The sequence below is a fragment of the Perognathus longimembris genome, chromosome 28 (genome assembly GCF_023159225.1).
Source record: "Perognathus longimembris pacificus isolate PPM17 chromosome 28, ASM2315922v1, whole genome shotgun sequence".
Classification (NCBI taxonomy): domain Eukaryota; kingdom Metazoa; phylum Chordata; class Mammalia; order Rodentia; family Heteromyidae; genus Perognathus; species Perognathus longimembris.
Genome location: NC_063188.1, coordinates 100,396,196 through 100,415,649, shown reverse-complemented (window position 1 = coordinate 100,415,649; position 19,454 = coordinate 100,396,196). Strand labels below are relative to the sequence as shown.

The 19,454-nt window shown below is 40.3% G+C and overlaps 2 protein-coding genes across 6 annotated transcripts in view; one reads left to right on the top strand and one right to left on the bottom strand.

The window, feature by feature from the left end:
- Positions 1–13,959, top strand: part of Cnksr2 (connector enhancer of kinase suppressor of Ras 2) — a 215,770-nt gene extending 201,811 nt beyond the window's left edge. For 2 of the 5 annotated variants that reach the window (XM_048336590.1, XM_048336588.1), the window contains 2 exons: positions 8,679–8,875; positions 11,668–13,959. In XM_048336590.1, the coding sequence (XP_048192547.1) occupies positions 8,679–8,875; positions 11,668–11,883 (413 nt within the window). In that variant the 3' untranslated portion in view covers positions 11,884–13,959. Of the gene's footprint in view, positions 1–1,678; positions 7,768–8,678; positions 8,876–11,667 lie in introns of those variants that run through there. The other 3 variants (XM_048336591.1, XM_048336589.1, XM_048336592.1) reach the window with 2 other exon arrangements.
- Positions 13,960–15,106: 1,147 nt separating this feature from the next.
- Positions 15,107–17,351, bottom strand: Klhl34 (kelch like family member 34). The gene has a single exon (XM_048336480.1). The coding sequence runs from the start codon at positions 17,349–17,351 to the stop codon at positions 15,417–15,419; it is 1,935 nt and encodes a 644-aa protein (XP_048192437.1). The 3' UTR covers positions 15,107–15,416.
- Between the last annotated feature and the right edge of the window lie 2,103 nt (positions 17,352–19,454).

Genomic DNA, 19,454 nt, shown 5'->3' with positions numbered 1-19,454 from the left:
AGATTCATAATACACATACTTGAATTATACAGTTGAGTTAGTTATGTTGAATCTAGGAGTATCTGTTACCTGTTATCTTCTCTCATGCTAATGCATTTGGATAACTAGCCATTTAGAAATAGTGATTCTCTCCCATAGTCCTACACTATAACACGGGTTCTAATTTGAGATGTTTGTGACCTATTCAAATAAAACTCAGCAATCCCATAGAAACAATGTCAACCTAACTAGGACCACTTTGGTTACCAGGGCTGAAATTCAATTTGGTATAGGTTAAATGGGCATTGCAGAAAGGACTACAAATTAAACCATTCGTGTAACATGGTTTCTGAAGGATGTGTCTAAAACAACTTGCAAAATGTTAGAATCACATATACAGATTAACTACAGTTTAAATTTAGAGGTGATATTGAACCCAGGGTTACATTACCTTTTATTCTGGTATCCAAAATTTCATGCCCATATCAAAGTGGTAGAAGCTAAAAAGTAGATTTCCAGTATTTTTTTCACATCACATAAGTTTCTTCCATTATACACATATACATATATATATACATGTATGTATGATTCTTTTTTCATTTCTTTTTTGTTAAAGTGATGTACAGAGGGGTTACAGTTTCATAGTTTTCTAAAACGTAAGCTATTAAATCTTGCTTCATTTGAGCTACATACAAAGGTTACTTTTCATTCTCTTTATTGCATAGAGTATAATGTGGTAAATAATTAGTTCTGCTGATTTTGACTACACTGCATCTCTTCTAGATTTCAGTGTCATAAACAACATATATCTTTCCCATTTTCAAAGGGAGATAGTAATGGACGACATGCTTTTACTTATCCCTCTCCTGATTTGTTTCTTATTCTGGACATAATTGAAAATATATGACAGGATGTTGCCAATAAAATTCTGTCTCCTTCTGGGGCCTTGACTCAAGTGGTAGAACACCCACCTGGCAAGTACAAAGTCCCGAGTTCAAACCCCAGTACCGCCAACAGAATGTTATGTCCTATGATAGAGATAACAAGTTTGCTGACTTGTACCTGCTGACAATATTTGGACTTCAAAACATGCAGAGTAAAATGAAGTAAAAGAGACTGTAATTTATTTTATCCAGGTTGTTCTTGGTTGTTCCAGTTAATCAGCAACTCCATCCTCTTCCACTTTAATTCCTTGATATGTGACTTACGCTCACGTGTTAAGCACACTTTCATCACATTTTCTCTATAATAGTTTTTCCTTTCTCTTAACTTTGTATTGTCTAGCAGTCTCATTATAGAACAATACTAACTCAACTAGATCTTATACAGAAGTACATATTGATTTTTTAAAGATTGATGGAAAACACTTTGTTATCAAACTTCTGATTAAAGTTATAGATGCGCATACACAAGTTTAGAGGTGGGGAAGGGTTTATCTGTTTGTTGCGTGTATTTTGAAGATCGGCATTTCAAATGACCAAACTAAAGCAAAACTTGTCCCATTTATGGTCAAGTAGACTTGCATGCCAACAGAAAGACATTGTGGTATTACAACCATATGCAATTCTAGCCATATTTTTTTCTATTTTCGCTTCATGGGTATTGCATGATGGTATTTCTAATACAGATACTAATATGCTTTGGAATAATGGCACTCGCAGGTCTTTCATCATATTGTATCACTGCTTTATCATATTAGGCTAATACACTGCGAGAGTTGATAGAACCTCTCCATGCCAAATCGGATCCACTTCTGTTGGCACTCAACCATTGGACTCACAGATTGATAAGCTAATGTTTAGAGAATTTAGATCGGAGAGAGTCGGCACGGCACAGACTCAACATCAACCTCTTGCAAGCAACTAAAATGGCCTCGTCCTTGCTGTTTATAACAGAAAACAGACTTGTAAAAAGCTTAGATCATCAAGTGTTTTGGATTGGAGGTCTCCCTAAAGGGAAATTAAGAGGGCCAGGCCACTCTTAAGAAGAATTCGAGCTTTCTACAGTGGCACTAGCATAAGATCAAAGCCAATCAAGATGGAGCACAGTAACAGAAAACTGCTGTTTCTATGGGAGAATGGAAGGGAAAAGGGTCTTGATGGGGAAAGGGCTGTGTGTGGTGACACTTCAGTTGTATTCTTCTGACATCAGGAAAAAGAGAGGGATCAGCTCGGATAAACAGAAAATCCTGGCTGTTTATGGACTCTTCAGTGGCCTCTTTAAGGCAGAGCAAAGGAAGCTAATTCTGTATTTAAGTGTATTTTGCATTTTTCAAACTTAACGTGCTGTATTGTACTAAATTAAGTGTAATCTTTTGAGGCAAGGTATACACAACCTGCTCTGAAACTTAATATGTTTATTCTATTACAAAGCATATTCAGGTGCAAGACAGAGACTGCTGTCAGTGGCAGTACTAAAAGGAAGGTCCTCATGCCAGGCTTTCTTAGATTCCTCAACTAAAATACTTTCTCTTAATTTCTTGGCACTTGTATACAAGTGTTGTTGCCTTTTAGGACAGGCATGAGCTATTCTTTTTCTGTAAAACTTTCCAAATCTATAGGCTGTAGTTTTCATTTTTGAGAAAGTATTTTGTCTTTCAAACTAGCTTCAGATATTATTTAATATAATGTAACTGGGTCCCCTATGGCTCAGTATTGCTTATTTTTCTTCTGTGGTGGATGTGAAATTTTCTTTAGTTGGATAAGATATACTGTAATAATTTCAATGCTAATTAATGGATATTTCATACTGTGAAACGAACAAATTATTTAACATTGTATTTTGACATGTTTTTTTCTCCCTGTCGCCGCAGTGTGTGGTATTGCATAATGTGAATACCTGTAAAAATATAAATTACTTAAAAATAAAAAATATGACCAATTGGTATCAGATCTTTTTAGATAGCTTAATATTTGCTAAGTATGCTTGATAGTAAATATCTTTCTAAAAAAGAAATAATCTATGCTTCTTTCTCTCTCACAAATGGAATTTGTGTTGTGAATAAAATCACGCCTTACAATTGCCTCTGTGCTCTAACCATGTTAATGTGTTTTAGTATATATAAAATTGGTGATTGTGGTATGCAAAAATCCATCCCAAAAGCTTCTTATTGGCATTTAATATTAACATAATTGTCTTGGGTCATTCTTCCTGTTTAAGTCATAGTCAAGTTTTATGGTCTGAAGAACTATAGTTTTTTTCTCATTAAGGAATATGATGACTCTACATTAATTTTCAAATGTAGTCATCCCTTTGCTTGGGTTTTAAACTTCCCTCTTCATTAATTTCTGCCTACGAATTAGGTAGTTTGCCCTCCATTTCAGTTACTTAAGTTTTCTAAATTACTTATTTCAATTTTAAACTGTCATTTATATCTTTGATTGTCCTTCAAGGAAACATTCCTTCTTTGAGTTAGTAAATCAACCCTAAGTACACCAATACTTTGCCATCTGAACTATTCATCATCATAATTATTGTACTCTGAAAATTCAACCACTGCCATATATTTGTTTTTAAACCACACAATCTGGTAAAATTGTATACTCAGAGAAAGAAGTGTAGCATAAGCTTTAGTTCTTTTGTTGCATCTTTATGGAAGTAAGCTTTACTGTTGTAAAGGAATTCTTAGACACAAACTTTTGTTGAAATACATTGGTGACCTTATAAGTATGGGCTTTTCTCCTGTTTAAGAAAAAAACTTAATGTTGATAGAGCCACTGAACTGGCCCTTTAAAGGTCTTTTTCTTCTCACTAAAATACATATCTAGCAGAGAAATTATTGCCCTAAGAGCAATACTGTGGTATTGTTATTTTGCCTGAAACAAATAAATAACTTCTGATTATGAAACAGGTAGTTGACTAAAGAAGCAAACTTTTTGAAGTTTCACTTTTTTTCCTAATACCAAATTGCCCTTACCTCTCCTCACCTTTACAACCCTTGGTACAGCTCATTCATTGACTTATTTTGGAAACATGAATCAAGAAAGCTAGTATTTAAGTATAAAACAGTTCAAATTATGGTGTGAATCCTTGCATACTCAAATTATCTTTCATATACAACTGCCAAATATAAAAGTGTGTCACCTTACATATAAGTAAAATGTTCTTTGGCGCATACTAGTAAATTAGTATTCATAGAAAATATCCCTGTGGCCTCAATGTGAATGTTGATTTCCCTTTGTGGCAAAAATAGTGTCCCATATACTTGATATCCTCAGTCAAGAAGAGTTAAAATACTCTCTGGTTGTATAAAAAAACAAATAAGTGCCTCTCAGAATTAACTAGTGACTAACACTACTCTGTCCAGCCTTCTCTCCTCTTGGTGACCTAACCTTTCCCAACCTTCTGTGTTCATCACACAGCTATGTTGTGGAAAGAAGAACTGTTTCCATGAAGACATCATTGCCCAATTTGAAGAGTGCACAGTTCCCTTCCAGAACATGCACCAGAAACTATTAGCCATTTTTGGCTTCATTCTTCAAGAACTAAATTGGTATACTTATTGGTTTGGCTTTCATCTTTTACTCTCCTTCAACATTGGCATTGCAGGGGTAGGGAAATGGGGAGGACACCAAAGTAAAATTTGGGTCACCATCATATTCTCTCCTTAAATTTTCACCAAAAACATGACCAACATTATAGAATAGTCCTTACTCAGGATGTAGTCACCTAATAGGGGGACCAGTTTGTGTGGAAAATAGAGAAACCTGTCTCTCCATTAGAATTTGTTGAGTACTTAAAACACTGTGCCAGGTAGAGAAATGGGAAATGCAAAATGTGAGTGACACAAATTCCCCTCACAGGAAAGTCACACAGTGCTGTCTCTGAAGCAGAATGCATAGACATCTATTGACGCATAGGAAGAAAATTGTGAGAATTTCTCCTTGGGTTTTGTATCTTATCGTTTTAGCTTTTTCTTTTGTACATGTTTTATTTAACTGTTAGTATACATGAATGCATGCATGGCCATTAACGACAAAAATGTTTAAACCGGTAAAATCTATAATCCAAAAAAGTATGGAAATTATTGATCCTAAATGTAAAGTGTACATTAAGCAGAGAAATTTAATATTTGACAAATGAATTATCACCTGCTAATATACAGTTTTCCAGAGGTTCTAATGAACTGGCAATTTTTTATTAGATGATCTTTTCTTTGAGTTTTTATTTATCACTTACTACCTGGGATCCTATATAAGCTCTAAGAATCAAACAATGAACTGTTGTGGTGTTCACTATGTTCTAGATTCACAATATTTCATGCTGGAGCAGAATGTGTATGAGAAAATAAAGAGGATCTTCTTTCATCCCTGCCAAGTACAACACAGCCAGAAATAACCCTCCTTTGGCACAGAATACAAGTTAATTACTTAATTTTGATCCTCAGTCTATCAGTCAATGAAATGCTATGTAGGAAAGAGGACTATATATAAAGTCCCTGCTTTACTAAACAAAAATGTGTAATGTGACAGGACAAATTTACATAAGTATGAATATAATTTGGGGAAATTTATTTCTGCACAGGTCTAGATTTCTAGAATAGAAATTAAAATGTCATTACAGCAGTGATACACTTCCTGATTAGAAATCACACAAGATTCCTATATATGTCCTTTGCTTTCAACGTGGTCTAAGCTTTGCCAATTTTCAGAAACATTCATTTAAATTGAAAAAAAAAAGGTGATTTTCAGCCAGTGTTGCAATGACTGAACTGGCACATTGCACGACAATAAGGCGGGACACAGGCCTCACCGAGTGCTTGCCTCATCTTCCAAAACAAGCCTCTGCTAAGAACAGAAAAGCAAGGGTGGAAGAGAGAATCCTGAAGAGAAATGAGAAGGAGATAAAGAAGAAGAGGGCAAAAAGAGAAGAAACTAAAGGTGCTTTCATATTTTCAGTTGCAACATTAGCCCTCGTTGACTTAACTGGTATTCATCTGAGAAAAATCAAAGAAACCAATTGAAAATTATAAAAGAAAATAAAGGTCTGTTTTTGTCTTGAATGTTGAGTTCTGTGTTGTTTTGACTGTTGAGCACAGTGAATCAGATTTATAATGTGACTCTGCCCCTCACCCTGTTCCCCTGAGAATAAAAGGACTCTTTGTCCAGTCATAAAATGTTAAATAATTGGTGGCATTTTGTGGTAGCCTGGCATCTTAGTCCCTTATCCTTACTCATCCCTCTACTGTGTCTTGTGCAGTGTTGAATATGTGTATGATATGTAGGGGACTGAGAGAGGCTTTCTTATCTCTAATAGGAGCCACACTATCCCATTACTATACTTGGAAATGTTTCTATGTTCCGTCTTATTGTGAATTCTTGTTCAAATGTGCTACCCAGAGATAAATCCATACTCAATTCTTCTTACAGCTGTTGAACCAGATACTTTGTGGAATTATGTTGTCATTTAGTTGAGTGCTTTTCTCCCTGGTACCATCAAGAAGAGGGGGAAAAATCACATTTTATTTTTAATATGTATATATGTCACTTTTATATTAAATTCTTAAAACTCCATTAAAATCTTAGTTAAAAAACAATTATCTGCCCCGGTATTCCACAACGTTAAGAGCTAGAGAAATAGAAACCTGGGTCAAAAATTAAAAACAAAATATGTACCAGGTACAGTATGAGGCAATATGGAGAAATGTTTCCTTAAAATAAAAAAAAATTGCTATGTAAAAATCTACCTCCTTTAAGTCTTAAAACTATAATCTGAATCCATTTTTGCCTTCACTTTTTTCTAGAACTGGAAAAGTAATAATATATTAGGCCACCTGACACCTTAACAACCATAATTCTCATCTGTTAAGCCTCCCTTTTGTACCTACCCTCTCTGTGAAATTACAACTGTTTTAGATACAGTCTTGCCTTGAGAGGAAGAAAAAGAATGAATAACTACTAAATAATTGCCTAGAGTCCTTTCCTGGCCTACGATTTTATGAAGTGGAATTACTCTGTTCAAATGTGTCCTTGTTTTTACAACTCCATTAAAGTATTCTAAATGATCATATGGTTTTGTGCTTTCCTCCTTCCAAAGCATTCTTAGTTAAAATTCTCTTAGATCCATCTTGCTTTTTAACTCACAAGTCAAGTCCTCTTTTTTTACAATCATCTATCTACCCATCCATCAAAATCTTCTAGGTGTTGAAAATTTTCAAAACTGAGCCAATAGAGAATTTTTTAAACTATTATTTAAGAATTTTTTATTTTGGAATATAATTCTATTTTAGATGTATGTTTAGAAACTTTAAATCACTATAGAGGAAATTTGTAATTGAAAGACTAAATGATTATACCTACCATTAGGTTCCAATCTCAGTTAGCAAAGCCAAAAATTAAATATGCATTTTTAACAAATTTGTAATCCTAAAGGTGATCCCTTCCAATTAAAGTATATTTGGGGAGTTTTTGAGCCATCTTATTTAGATACAATCTTTTTAAATATTAAAATGATTCCTTTTTAAAGAGCCTCATGTTAATTAATATCTACTGTTAAAAACATAGTTGAAATAATTAACATCCTAATTTCTTGGGCTAGACTATCCAGTTAGTATTATAGCTCCATCACACACAAAGAGTGACCTTGAACAAGGTACTTCCTGCTATAAAATGAAGATCAAATAGAAATACTTAAGTGTTGCTCTGAGGATTAAATGAGGTCATGAATGTTAAGCATTCGCTCTAATGCTTGGCACATATAATGTTAAATAGTACTATTATTACCAGTTAAGGAATCTTCTTTTAAAACTCTGGTCATCTATTAATAGAAACATTATATAATCCTGTCTATCACCCCAAGCAGAATGCTGGTTCATAATTGACATTCATATGATAAATAAATTGGTATATTTATAATTAACAATATCATTCAGGCAGTTCAAAAGTAAGATGAGAGTTTTATTTGTTCAACTAGATCTAAGATCATTACATGAACATTCTCTAGTGTTTTTTTCTCAAAAAATTAAAGCATTTTCTCCTTAGTTCTTACATGCTAGATTGTTTTCTTTATAGTTTCCCATAAAAGTATTCCCATTTTTGTTTTAATTTAGTTCAAATACATTATTATTGATCACCATTATTAGTTACCGTATTTACTATGTGCAAAATATTACTATGGCAGTCACATGAAATCTGATAACCTATGAAACAACTAGAAGACTTTCATAATCAAATATATGCTAATGCCATTCTATCTTATGAAGTCTGGAAAAAATGTGAAAATCAGTGATTCCTTATTGATAAAACAGAAAAGCTCTATTAACCAGCACTGCTGTGCTTATTGGTATAATGATAAACAATATTTATTAATGTCTTAAATGCTAAATTATATGCAGAATTACCTGTGTGTACTTTTTGTACTCTAATTCTCTGAACTTAATTCAAGAAATAGTTATTTGCTATGGAGACAATATTTGGTGAACTAAAGAATTCTATTATTTTATCATGCTAAAACAACTGACTGTCCATAGCTAATTTTACCTTATAATCTATCAGTATTTTTGGTTGTTTTTTTAAATATTATAGTGCTTTCCGAATCATTCATTAGCCTGTTTTCTCAGATAGTTTAAATGCTTTAGCAGATTTTTCAGAGAATCAAATAACTGTTTATTACACTGGATTCATATTCATTCATTTTCTCTCTCCCCTCCCTTTCTCTTTCCCTCTCTTTTGTCTGTTACTTTCCCTCTCTCCCCATTACAGGTGAAAATAGGGAAGAAAAGTTAGGAGACTCATTACAAGATTTATACAGGGCACTGGAGCAAGCCAGTCTGTCACCATTAGGAGACCATCGTATTTCAACCAAGATGGAATACAAGCTATCATTTATAAAAAGATGTAACGATCCTGTAATGAATGAAAAACTACACAGGCTAAGAATTCTCAAAAGCACTTTAAAGGTAAGCTATGAAGTGGATGGAGAAATTCCTAGAAGAGATTTCCTTCTTTAACTGAAAATGAACTAGTATAAATACTGCAAAATAGAAGTTGGGAGGAGAAAAAGTAAATAGGAAGAACTGGAAGCTGAGCTGGTTCTATGTCCTAATAAGTCTATTTGTAAAGAGGAAACCACGTTAGTTTTTCCTTTAAGAACCAGAACACTGACTAAATGAGACATGATTTCATTCTGGGAGAAAAATGGTTGTGATTATTTTTTCCAAAAATGCAGGGCTTGTGTTACACCTAGGTCTTTTGACTCCCTACAATAAATATACCACGTACTGTAATTATTACAGTTCTTAAAAGAATGCAGCATGCATACAGAATGCAAAGGTGGATACTTAAAAGGGGTTGAGGTATTTCATGAATACTTCCTGTAGGAACTAAACAGCATCTTTAGAATTAAGCCAGAGTGATTAATGTTCAACATAGGAGTTGTATAATTGTACTACTTATACTATCATTTCTCAAATCACTTATTTCTCTCCTATTATCCATTTCTATTAGTGCTTATATTGTTTCCAGTCTTCTTATTTTACCTGCAGATTGGGAAGCAGGTGGTTAAGGCAAGGAAGCAGAGGCAGAAACTTGAAGAAGGTTGATTAATAAGCCCCCTCACTTTGTGTGCTTCAGGAGAGGAGAGATACAGATGAGAGAGACTACCATACAAACTATTTGAGCAGACTGCATCCTTTGATTTGGAGGGGGGGCGACAAAAGACAGCATACAGCATATTTAGTAGAGTATTAAAAAATAAATAAAAGGTCAGAAACATCCTGGGGAAATAGTTCAGATCCATAGAATACTGCTAAAACTTTAAATTTTTGAAATGTAGATAAGTACTAAAGAGATAAGTAAAATACAAAATAAATGATTTGTAAAAAGGTCACATGGGCCAGGCGCTGGTAACTTACACCTATAATCCTAGCTACCCAGGAAGCTGAAATCTGAGGATCCCAATTTGAAGCCAGCCCTGGGCAGGAAAGTGCATGAGTCTCTTCTCTCCAATTAGCTATCAGAAAACCAGAGGTGGAGCTGCAGCTCACAGTGGTAGAGTGCTAGCCTTGCGCAAACGAGCTCAGGGATGGCAACCAGACCCTAAATTCAAAGCCCCCTGACTGCGCAAAGGTGGGGTGGGGGGGGAGTCCACATGTTAATGAGTCAAGTTTTCAGAGTCAATTAGCTTTTTTAATTAGTATTCATGCAACTATTATTGCAAATCCATGGGACAGTTTATTTGACTTCAGGTAACTGAGGCCACAGATACAGAGAGAGCTATAGTATAACAATTCCAGTGACCAGCCCTACTCCAAACATATCCTTACCTTCCTATATTATAATTTCCACTCCTTCCCCTATTCACTTCCAAACTGTCTGGTTGAGAAGGCAGACAGGCATTTAGAAAAGGGTCAGGTCAAGAATCTTAAAGACCTTTCTGTCAGTTCCTTGCCTTGTCATTTTGCTGTATAGACTTCCTAAAAGCATTTTCTTCCAGTGACAAAGAATATGAGCCAGTGTTCATTTCAGTGAATATTAGTGAATAGTCAGGTATGAGATGCTGTGATTATTTGACACAAAGAAAGATAATGAACAAGTCACTATAAAGAAATGCCCTTAGCTGGTTAAAAAAAAATGAACTAGAGAACCCTGTCCTTTGGGCCTGGAAAAGTAACAGGTTATCGAATCTTCCCACTTCAGAGAGACAGCTGTCCCAGTAACTTTGGGTATGTCTAGCTCCTGGAATTGGAACAGGCATCCTTCCCAAGTATGCATCTCAGATCCTACCACAGGCAGTACCCAGCATCCTGAGTTCCAGCTCTGCTCCAAATCCTGTCTCCTCACAAACCAGATCCACTTTTAGGCACCTTGCTTTCTTCTTTCCCTCCCAACTTTGGCTAACAGAGGCTTGCCTTTTTCCTGCAGAACATTTCCTGTATTTCCCTAACCCTTCCTTAGGTCCATAATTCTACCTGGAAGATTCTCTTCTTCCATCATCAGTAGTTATCCCTTGGAGAATTACAGCCAAACAAAGCTTAGTCTCTAGCTGACACCATGCCTTCAACAAAGAAGGGAGAGCCATTGTCTATTAGAGGCCCCTACTACTGCAGGAAGAGAAACAACATTCACCCAGCAGAAATTGCGTGTTTGTGGCAACAGGAGGGTCATCCTCACTTACCACATAGAAAGTGGACAGAGTTACTCATGAGTCAAAGTGTGACATATCCGCTCCTTGGCAAGAATAGAGTGCTATGAGGCAGAAAACATTTCCAAGTGTTTTAAGGAAGCTTTGAAGAATCTAGAGGCTTTTGAACTGTATCCTAAAGCACTAGAAATGTTTCCATCAACTGAAAAATGAGTAACAGGACAGGCATAGAGAAAAATAAATAAATCACACAGTGTGAGCAATAAAGGCATACTTCAGGAAGAAAACAGTGCCCGGGGATTGGAGGTTAAACAGTCATGCCTATGGACTTCTGATTTTCTTTTTACATATGAACTTATTTGAAACTTGTATAACATTGTGTCCCTATCTTTTTTTTTTTTTTTTTTTTTTTGGCCAGTCCTGGGGCTTGGACTCAGGGCCTGAGCACTGTCCCTGGCTTCTTTTGTTACTTCTGGCCGTTTTCTGTATATGTGGTGCTTGGGAAATTGAACCCAGGGCTTCATGGATAGGAGACAAGCACTCTTGCCACTAGGCCATATTCCCAACCCTGTGTCCCTATCTTAACTGTTGAATTCTTTTGCTTTTCAGGCCAGAGAAGGTGAAGTAGCCATTATTGATAAAGTCCTAGACAATCCAGACTTGACATCTAAAGAATTCCAGCAGTGGAAGCAAATGTACCTCGACCTTTTCTTGGATATCTGTCAAAACACCACTTCAAATGACCCACTAAATATTTCTTCTGAAGTAGAAGTAATCAATTCCTCTCTGACACACACTCATTCATACATTGAGACGCATGTGTAAGTGCATTCTGCCTTCAGGCCATCTAGTACCTGCTGGTACTCTGAATAAGTATATGAGATAGTTTTTATATCAATATGTGGAACACTTGATAAACTATAACATTACCAAACTATATGAAACAAACCATATATGGTCATAATACCACTGTCTTTAATGAGCATTTGTATATTTTATATGCAATCTGTGCTCAGCTTATGTTTACCATGTGCAAAATCAACTATCTTTAATGACTTAAATTAACTTTTGCAAACAATTCTGAATACAGGTGGTCTTCAAGTAGTAAAACCACAAAAGGCAGTTTTCTATCTAAGGTCATCTTTTCTCCCATTACATTAATTTTATATAAACAAGACTTCAAAAGAAATTGCATTTTTTCTGGTGCAGACATCCTTGTGGGTGGGAAAGAATTTAAACCTTTTTTATATTTATTAAAATGTTCTAAGAATTTTCTTAAACATTGCACAAAGATTAATGCTGTAGTTTTATTTTTGTGAAATGTAGGTGCGCATAAAAGAGTTAAGCAAAATAGAAGAGCACTGACATAAGAAAAGTTCAGGTATCTAATATTCGTCTTAATAGTCTATTAACCTGTGAAAGCTGGTTAACAGAAATATTATTCCAAATCTGTGAGAACACTTAATGGTGTATCAGGGCAAAGCTTTGTAAGATGTTTTTGTAACTAAGACCAAAATTGAAGATAGAGCTGCTTTATTTTCTTGGTTTAAATCTTCCTTTATTTTTGTAGTGATGAAATGCTGATTATGTACAGAAGAATTTAAGAATGGATATTTTAAAACAGACTTAACTCACCCAGAAAGGCAGCTAATAGTTATATAATATATATAGTATATATAAATATATATATTATATATATATATATAGTTTCAGCCCAAATTCACATTTTTTGAACTCTTGACACTTAAAAGACAAGGTATAAACTGAAACGAATCAGCTTGCCAGGTAGTTTCTGATTTTTCCCCTAGTCCATTAATAAAACTTACCGAATTATACTTCAAGCAGAGAATTAGAGTACACATAGTTATGGCAGATGTATGTTATAATGTAGAAAACAATGTGGAATCTTTAATGTACTCTCTGCTAAGGAGGAAGATGGTAATGTTCACTCAGAGAGATGTCACATTGAATTACATGAGCTAAACAATTTAGAGGGTGGTTTTTTCCCCTAGCATCATGAATTGCTGTATAGAGTGGATAAAGTCTATGAGAAAGTCCTCTTCATATATTTCCATTTATAAGTGTCTCATTTTTTGAAAGTGATCACAGCATGAAAATGACTGTGCTGCTTTTTAGTGTCTGGCTGCATAACGTACAAGTCACAATTTGCTGTTTTTTCCAGAGGAGGAAGGAACCTCCTTTACTATTCTATATCCTAAAATCTACTTCTAATCAGCTTTATACTGTTGCCTGTACAGCTCAGTGAATGTACTTACATCTTTAAGAGTTCAGATATATACCAGTGACTATTTTTGCTGTAGAGGACAAAGTGAAACTCCACAGCGAGGATGTTTTTCTTTGCTTTTGAAACCACCATTGATTCACTATCGTTTTGCAGACTTTGCACAACTGTACAGGAGTGTGGCCTTTCTACAGCACATTTTCAGTAATCCTCTATTTAGTCAAAATGGATGAGAAATCATGTATTAATGTTTGTATGGAATTTGGGGTCCAGTGTAATATTTTTATCATTTAAAAAAATCCTATTTGTAAAAAAAAGAAAACATTTATTTACTGCATGGATATTGATGCACATTAAATTTGTGAGATTTTGTATATGTAAACAAACAACAAAAAATCCTCTTGTCCTAAAAAAATGAAGTGTGCTTGTTACAGGTGTTTTAGACTTATTGATGTTTACTAGACCAAACGTGTATGTTCACTTAAACATATTTGTAATCAGGCAGATGTGTCATGTATACAGTGGCCAGGTTTTGGCTTGTAAACTGCAAGCAGTTGATGGGAAGATTATCTCTGTTGCTACTGTAAGCAGCTTCTACTTTTGTAAAGTCAGCTACTGTTTTCAATGGTTTAAAAAAAACATTAAACTAATGAATTTTACAAGACTCGTGGCTAGCCTAGCATGAGAGACCTGTTAATATATATCTGTACATTTGATTGCAATCGTTTCAAATCTAGAAGAGAGGCACCACTGTAAACTGAAGTCAAATAAATTCAGCTCTTAATGAATCCTTATACAGCACCTATTTTATTCATGCAAAAAAGTGCTTGCCACATTTCTTTGTGACCACCATCATTTGTGTGCCACCATCACTATCACCTCCCCAGTTCTAACTTGCCACCTTGATGGAACATGCCAAAAATAATGCCAAACTTCAAGAATCTCCTGACACCTTGAAAACAGTGGAACTAGTTCCCAGCTTATCTACAGGAACTTGAGTACTTCACTTATTATTCTTTCCTTTCTCTGTGACTCTTTGGGGAAGGAGGGGAGCCACCAATACTGAATTTTTTTTCTACAGAGCTAACCTGTTGTGCCTTAAGCTGAAATTTGGCTTTAAACCAAAGAGCTGCCTTAAGATGCAAAACAAAGAGTGGAGACAAGGAACCAAACATTTTAACAAAGGACAGTTTGTACAAGAAAGTGCTTTCTTAGACATTATTTCCTCTCAGCTCCATATTTATATGGGACTATCAGAACAGAACTATAACCATGACTTTGGATCCTAAAATCAGAATTCTTATGATGATCTCACACTATTTAGCCAAGGCACATTCTGTACATTATTTATTGGAATTTCTAGGATTATTTAGTATAGCCCAGATAGCCAACAATTTCCCAAGGTTTATGTATAACTTCTTATGTAATTATTGTTTGGGTTTCTTGGGAGGCAGGGGGAAGAGGGGACAGGAAAGTAAGAAGTGGTAGCTGGAGGGGGCAGGAATGAGCTCAGGGAGAGTGCCCAGGTGCTTAATTGATGCCCCAGGACCAGAAAAGAAAGGAAGAAAAGAGGAGAGGAGAGGAAAAGGGAGGGGAGGGGAGGGGAGGGGGAGGAAGGAGAGGAGAGGAAGGAAAGCAGGAAGAAGGAAAGGAGGAAGGAAGGAAGGAAGGAAGGAAGGAAGGAAGGAAGGAAGGAAGGAAGGAAGGAAGGAAGGAAGGAAGGAAGGAAAGAAGGAAGGATGGGAGGGAGGGAAAGAAGGATAAAGAAGGATGGATGGGAGGGAGGGAGGGGAAGAAGGAAGGAAGGAAAGGAAGGAAGGAAGGACGTAAGGTCACATTTTGCTTTCAAAAGTTCATCTCTAGCCTTTCTTAAAAGACTCACACAGAAGCTGACTGGAGCTCATTCATATATCCTTCTGTTGATATCCTGTCTCCCACTCTTAGCTCAGCAGTTTTCTCTTTGCTCAAGTCCTTGTTTGTTTCTGTACTCCTCAAAAGCATTTTGTGCTTCCAGAATCCCACTCTTAGAAAAAGCCTATCTATTCTTCTTTAAAAAAAAAAATACTCAACTCTATCAGGACTATTGCCTTGGTCATCGGGGAAACTAGTTAACCATTCAACCCAGGATTAAATCTAGCACCTCGCCAAGCTCTTCTTCCCTCTCCTCGTGGCAGCCCTCTGCCAGTTGCAGCACAGCACACTGCAGGCCGCTCCAGGCCCAAGGCAGTGCACAATTGATGTCCTCCCAGCGGTCCAGGTCCAGATCGTAGCCCACCACATTACGGGTAGGCACTTGGTGCGACCCCCTCCACTTGAGACCACCCAGCAGCAGTGCTGTCTCCTCCACCACAGCCAGCCCATAGCAGAAACGATCATAGGGTAGAGGCCGCAACCGAGTCCACTGGTCTGTGCCAGGGTCATAGCGCTCGATCTCAGAGAAGGGCTCAAATCGTCCCAGAAAGGCAAACACTGAGCCTCGCAGCACAGCAAGATGGTGCCCAAAACGGGCCGTGCTCATGGGCGCTCTCTTGCTCCAGGCCTTCTCCCCAGGGCCCAAGACATACAAGTCCCGGAGGCTACTGGCGCCACGGTCACCTCTCCCTGCCTTGCCCCCGGAGATGTAAACGACACCTTGCTCCCCGACAGCCCCTGCGTGGCCATGAAGTGACCTTGGCAGCGCTCCCGCTGCCGTCCAGCGGTCCCTTCGCAGGTCATACATCTCCACCGAAGCGAGCGCTTCGCCATCAGCGCCCAGGCCCCCGACAGCCAGGAGACTCTCACCCACAACACCACACCAAAAGTAGGCCCTGGCTTCTCTCATGGCAGGCACCGCTGTCCAAGTGTGGAAGCGCGGGTCGTAACGGTGCACCTGGGCTGTGACTGCCAGGGAGCCCTCCCCCAGAGGAGAAGAGGCACAGCCGGAAGTGCCCTCCCCTCCCAGGACAAACAGGAAGTTCCCTGCCGTACACACGCAGTGCCCTAGCAGCGGGGCGGGGAGCCGAGTGAGGCTGCGCCAGCGGTGATTGTACACGTCGAAGGCCACCACATCCTGGGTGAGCTCCCACTCCTTCTCCTCTTCCATCGCTTCTTCCTCTTCCTCTTCCTCCTCCGCTTCCGCGGCCGCTCGCTGCTCTCTGACAGCTGGCCTGCGGACCACAACCTCCTCTATCATCGCCTCGGGAGCCCTGTGTCCCCCGACCAACAAGATGCGAGTCTGAGCGTTCCGGATGCGGGTCTGCTCGCCCTGCAGGAGCGGCTGGCGGGAAGGGGCCGTGTGGTAATTGAGGGCCTGGATGATGAGGCCTTTGACCCGGGTTGGTAGCTTGAGGCCGGAGCCTGAGTACACGCGCCGCAGCACGGCCGCAGGCACTAGGCCAAAGCGGATCTGTTCCAGAAGCTCGGCGCTGTGTGCTAAGCGCTGGGCTGCAGGCTCCTGCCGCAGCCAGGCCAGGGCTAGGCCTAGCAGCCACACCTCCGAGACTCGTGCCACGTCGGGGGCACCCAACACGGCTTTCAGGGAGGCGGCATTGAGTTCCAACAGCCCCGAGGCCCCCACGCCCATCCCCAGCAGCTCACGCAGGTGGCGCACCAGACAGCTCTCGGCCGCCGCCAGCGTGGGCGCCAGGCCAAAGCGCGCCGCCACATTGGCCGTGAAGCAGCAATTCTCGGGGGCCAGTTGGCGCTCCAGGTAGCGGCCACACAGCCCTAAGGCCTCCGTGACTTGGAGGTAGCTGGCAGCCTCCAGAGTGTCCTCCACAGTGTCCATGGACAGGGGCAGCCAGGCAGTGTAAATGAAATCCAGGAGGCGCTGCAGGCTGGCCGCCGACGGCACGTGCAGGTGGATCACGCGGGCCCTGGATTCCCGGGTGTGGCTCTTGAACAAGGCCTTGAAATAGTCACTGGAACATGCCAGCAGCGACCGGTGCGCCGGGAACTCGCTGCCTTCGGCCTCCAGTGTCACATCGCACAAGAAACCCTCGGCTCGTAGGGCCTGATAGCCAGTGAGCAGCGCGCCGCCATGAGCTTTGCAATAAGACAGGAAGTAACTCATGATGCCCAGGGCGGGAAGCGGCCGGGAGGGGAGCGGAGCCTGCCCGGTGCGGCCCGAGGCAGCTCATGGCCCAGAACCCCCAAGGCCCCTGCGCCAGACACAGAGCCCCTAGCAAAAGCCCATTTTTGCCGGCTCAGTTTAAAATCCAGGACCCCTTCATCCAGCTCGGCAGATCGCCCCTCTCCCCTCGCCAACAAAATCCCTGCTGGCGACAATCGCCAGAAGCGGCTGCTGGCGAAGGGCGCCCAATTGGGAGTGTTCCGGGGATCGCTGGGCTTGCTGTCCGCGGCTGCGGAGGGTGCCAGCGCGTTGCCCGCGGTCCCCTTCCCCGCACAATTTGGGGCGCTCACACCTGCGCGCCAAGGGCGGCGATGGCCGCGTACCATCACCTGGAAAGGCCAAACTTGCCAGTGGACAGCGGAGGTGCTGGATCTCCGGCGGCCCAGATGCACCGCTGCAGCCCCGACTGCAGGTGGTCCGGCAGTGCGGGCGGACGACAGCTCTGACCTGGGACGAGGAGGACAGGTTTTGCGGGGGGCCCCCGGCGAGGACTGGGGACAACTGGTTAAGGAGCAGGCGGGTTGAGCTGGTTCCTTGCGGAGGATCAAATCAAAGCCTGGGGGATTAGGGCGGGGGTGGGGGCGCACAGGTCAGGCCGTGGGGTGGGAGGCGGGATTGGGCGCCGCACATAACATGCCGGTAGCTCACAGAGACAGGAATAGCGCGAGCCACCACGGCCTCCCAAGCGCGCCCCGCCCCGCCCCGTGCCTAACTGCTAGCTGGGAACAGCAGTCCAGACTGCGGAGGAAGTGGCCCAGGCCAGGAGCCTGACACTGCTGACCTGACTGGCCTCCAGTCCCCAAGGGGACCCTGGAACACGGGGGATAAGGAAGCACACTCTCATTCAAGGGGCCAGATCCCCGGGGAGCTGGTTCTAGTGAGGGCCTGAGACTGGTGTCCTGTCAGCTACTTCTTGGTGTTCCTGTACCTGGAAAAAGAAGCCCCAAGTTCAACTTTCTGCTTTGAGATGGCCCTAATTAGTCCGGAACAAGCAGGAAGGAAGCGGCTACTTTGCGCACTGACACCCAGGAGGCCACTATGCAGAGGAGACTTTAGCAAGAACCATGCACCAGAAAATCCAAGGCTCCCTGCCCTGGGCACTGGGTAATACACCTTTCACCTGAACTCACAGGTGCGAGATTCTGGGGCCACTCTGCACCCTTCTCAAGGCAAATCGTTTATCCCAGGATGCTTTATTATACATGCCACATTCAAGAGTTCACTCGCAGGCACACACACACACAGAGAGAGAGAGAGAGAGAGAGAGAGAGAGAGTGCTCTGACAGCTGAGTTCTCCCTTCCAGTCCCTATTCCTATTCTCATCCCTTTGGAACAAGGATATGGTAATGGGTATATAACTTGGATTCTGTCATTGAATGACCCCTTTTGTTTCATAATAATTCACTCGAGTTTCCTCCCTCTGATTTTCCAGGCTCTAATCTAATTATTGACTACTTCATTCTCAATGCCAAGCATGGCATGATATTGGGCCATGGGGTTGGAAAGCTCAATACAGCTAGAGTTTTCAGGGCCTCTCCTCTTGAAGTTATTTTGATAAGAAACACCCAACACAGAAATGATGTCTGCAACCACCCACAATGTTCACACCATATGAAAGCCCCTACATGCCTCCTATCCTCATTGTAACTAAGTGAACAATGTTACGTTTTTCCCCCTGCCAACTGGGAGGTTTCTGCATGTTTTGCTCTCCTATACAATTGATTTTCCCATTTTCTGTGACCTTCCTGGCGGTGGGTTTTGCTTTTCTGAGAGAATCTGAAGTCATTTCTATTAGGGTTGTACTTCATATGGGGAAAAGAATGTTCTAGGAAAAATAAAATTCTGTCATTTCCCTCCTGGTGTGTCACTAGTACTTGGCAGGTCTCCTATTAAAAAAATTGAAAATTCACAAAAATATTAGTAAAATGTTTCTGTTGCCACAGATGGCAATACATTATAAATTAAATTGCCACATTATAAAGTGCAGGCAGGGGCTGGGCTTGTTGAGCTTTCTTAAGTTCCAAACTCTAAAAATGCTCCAAC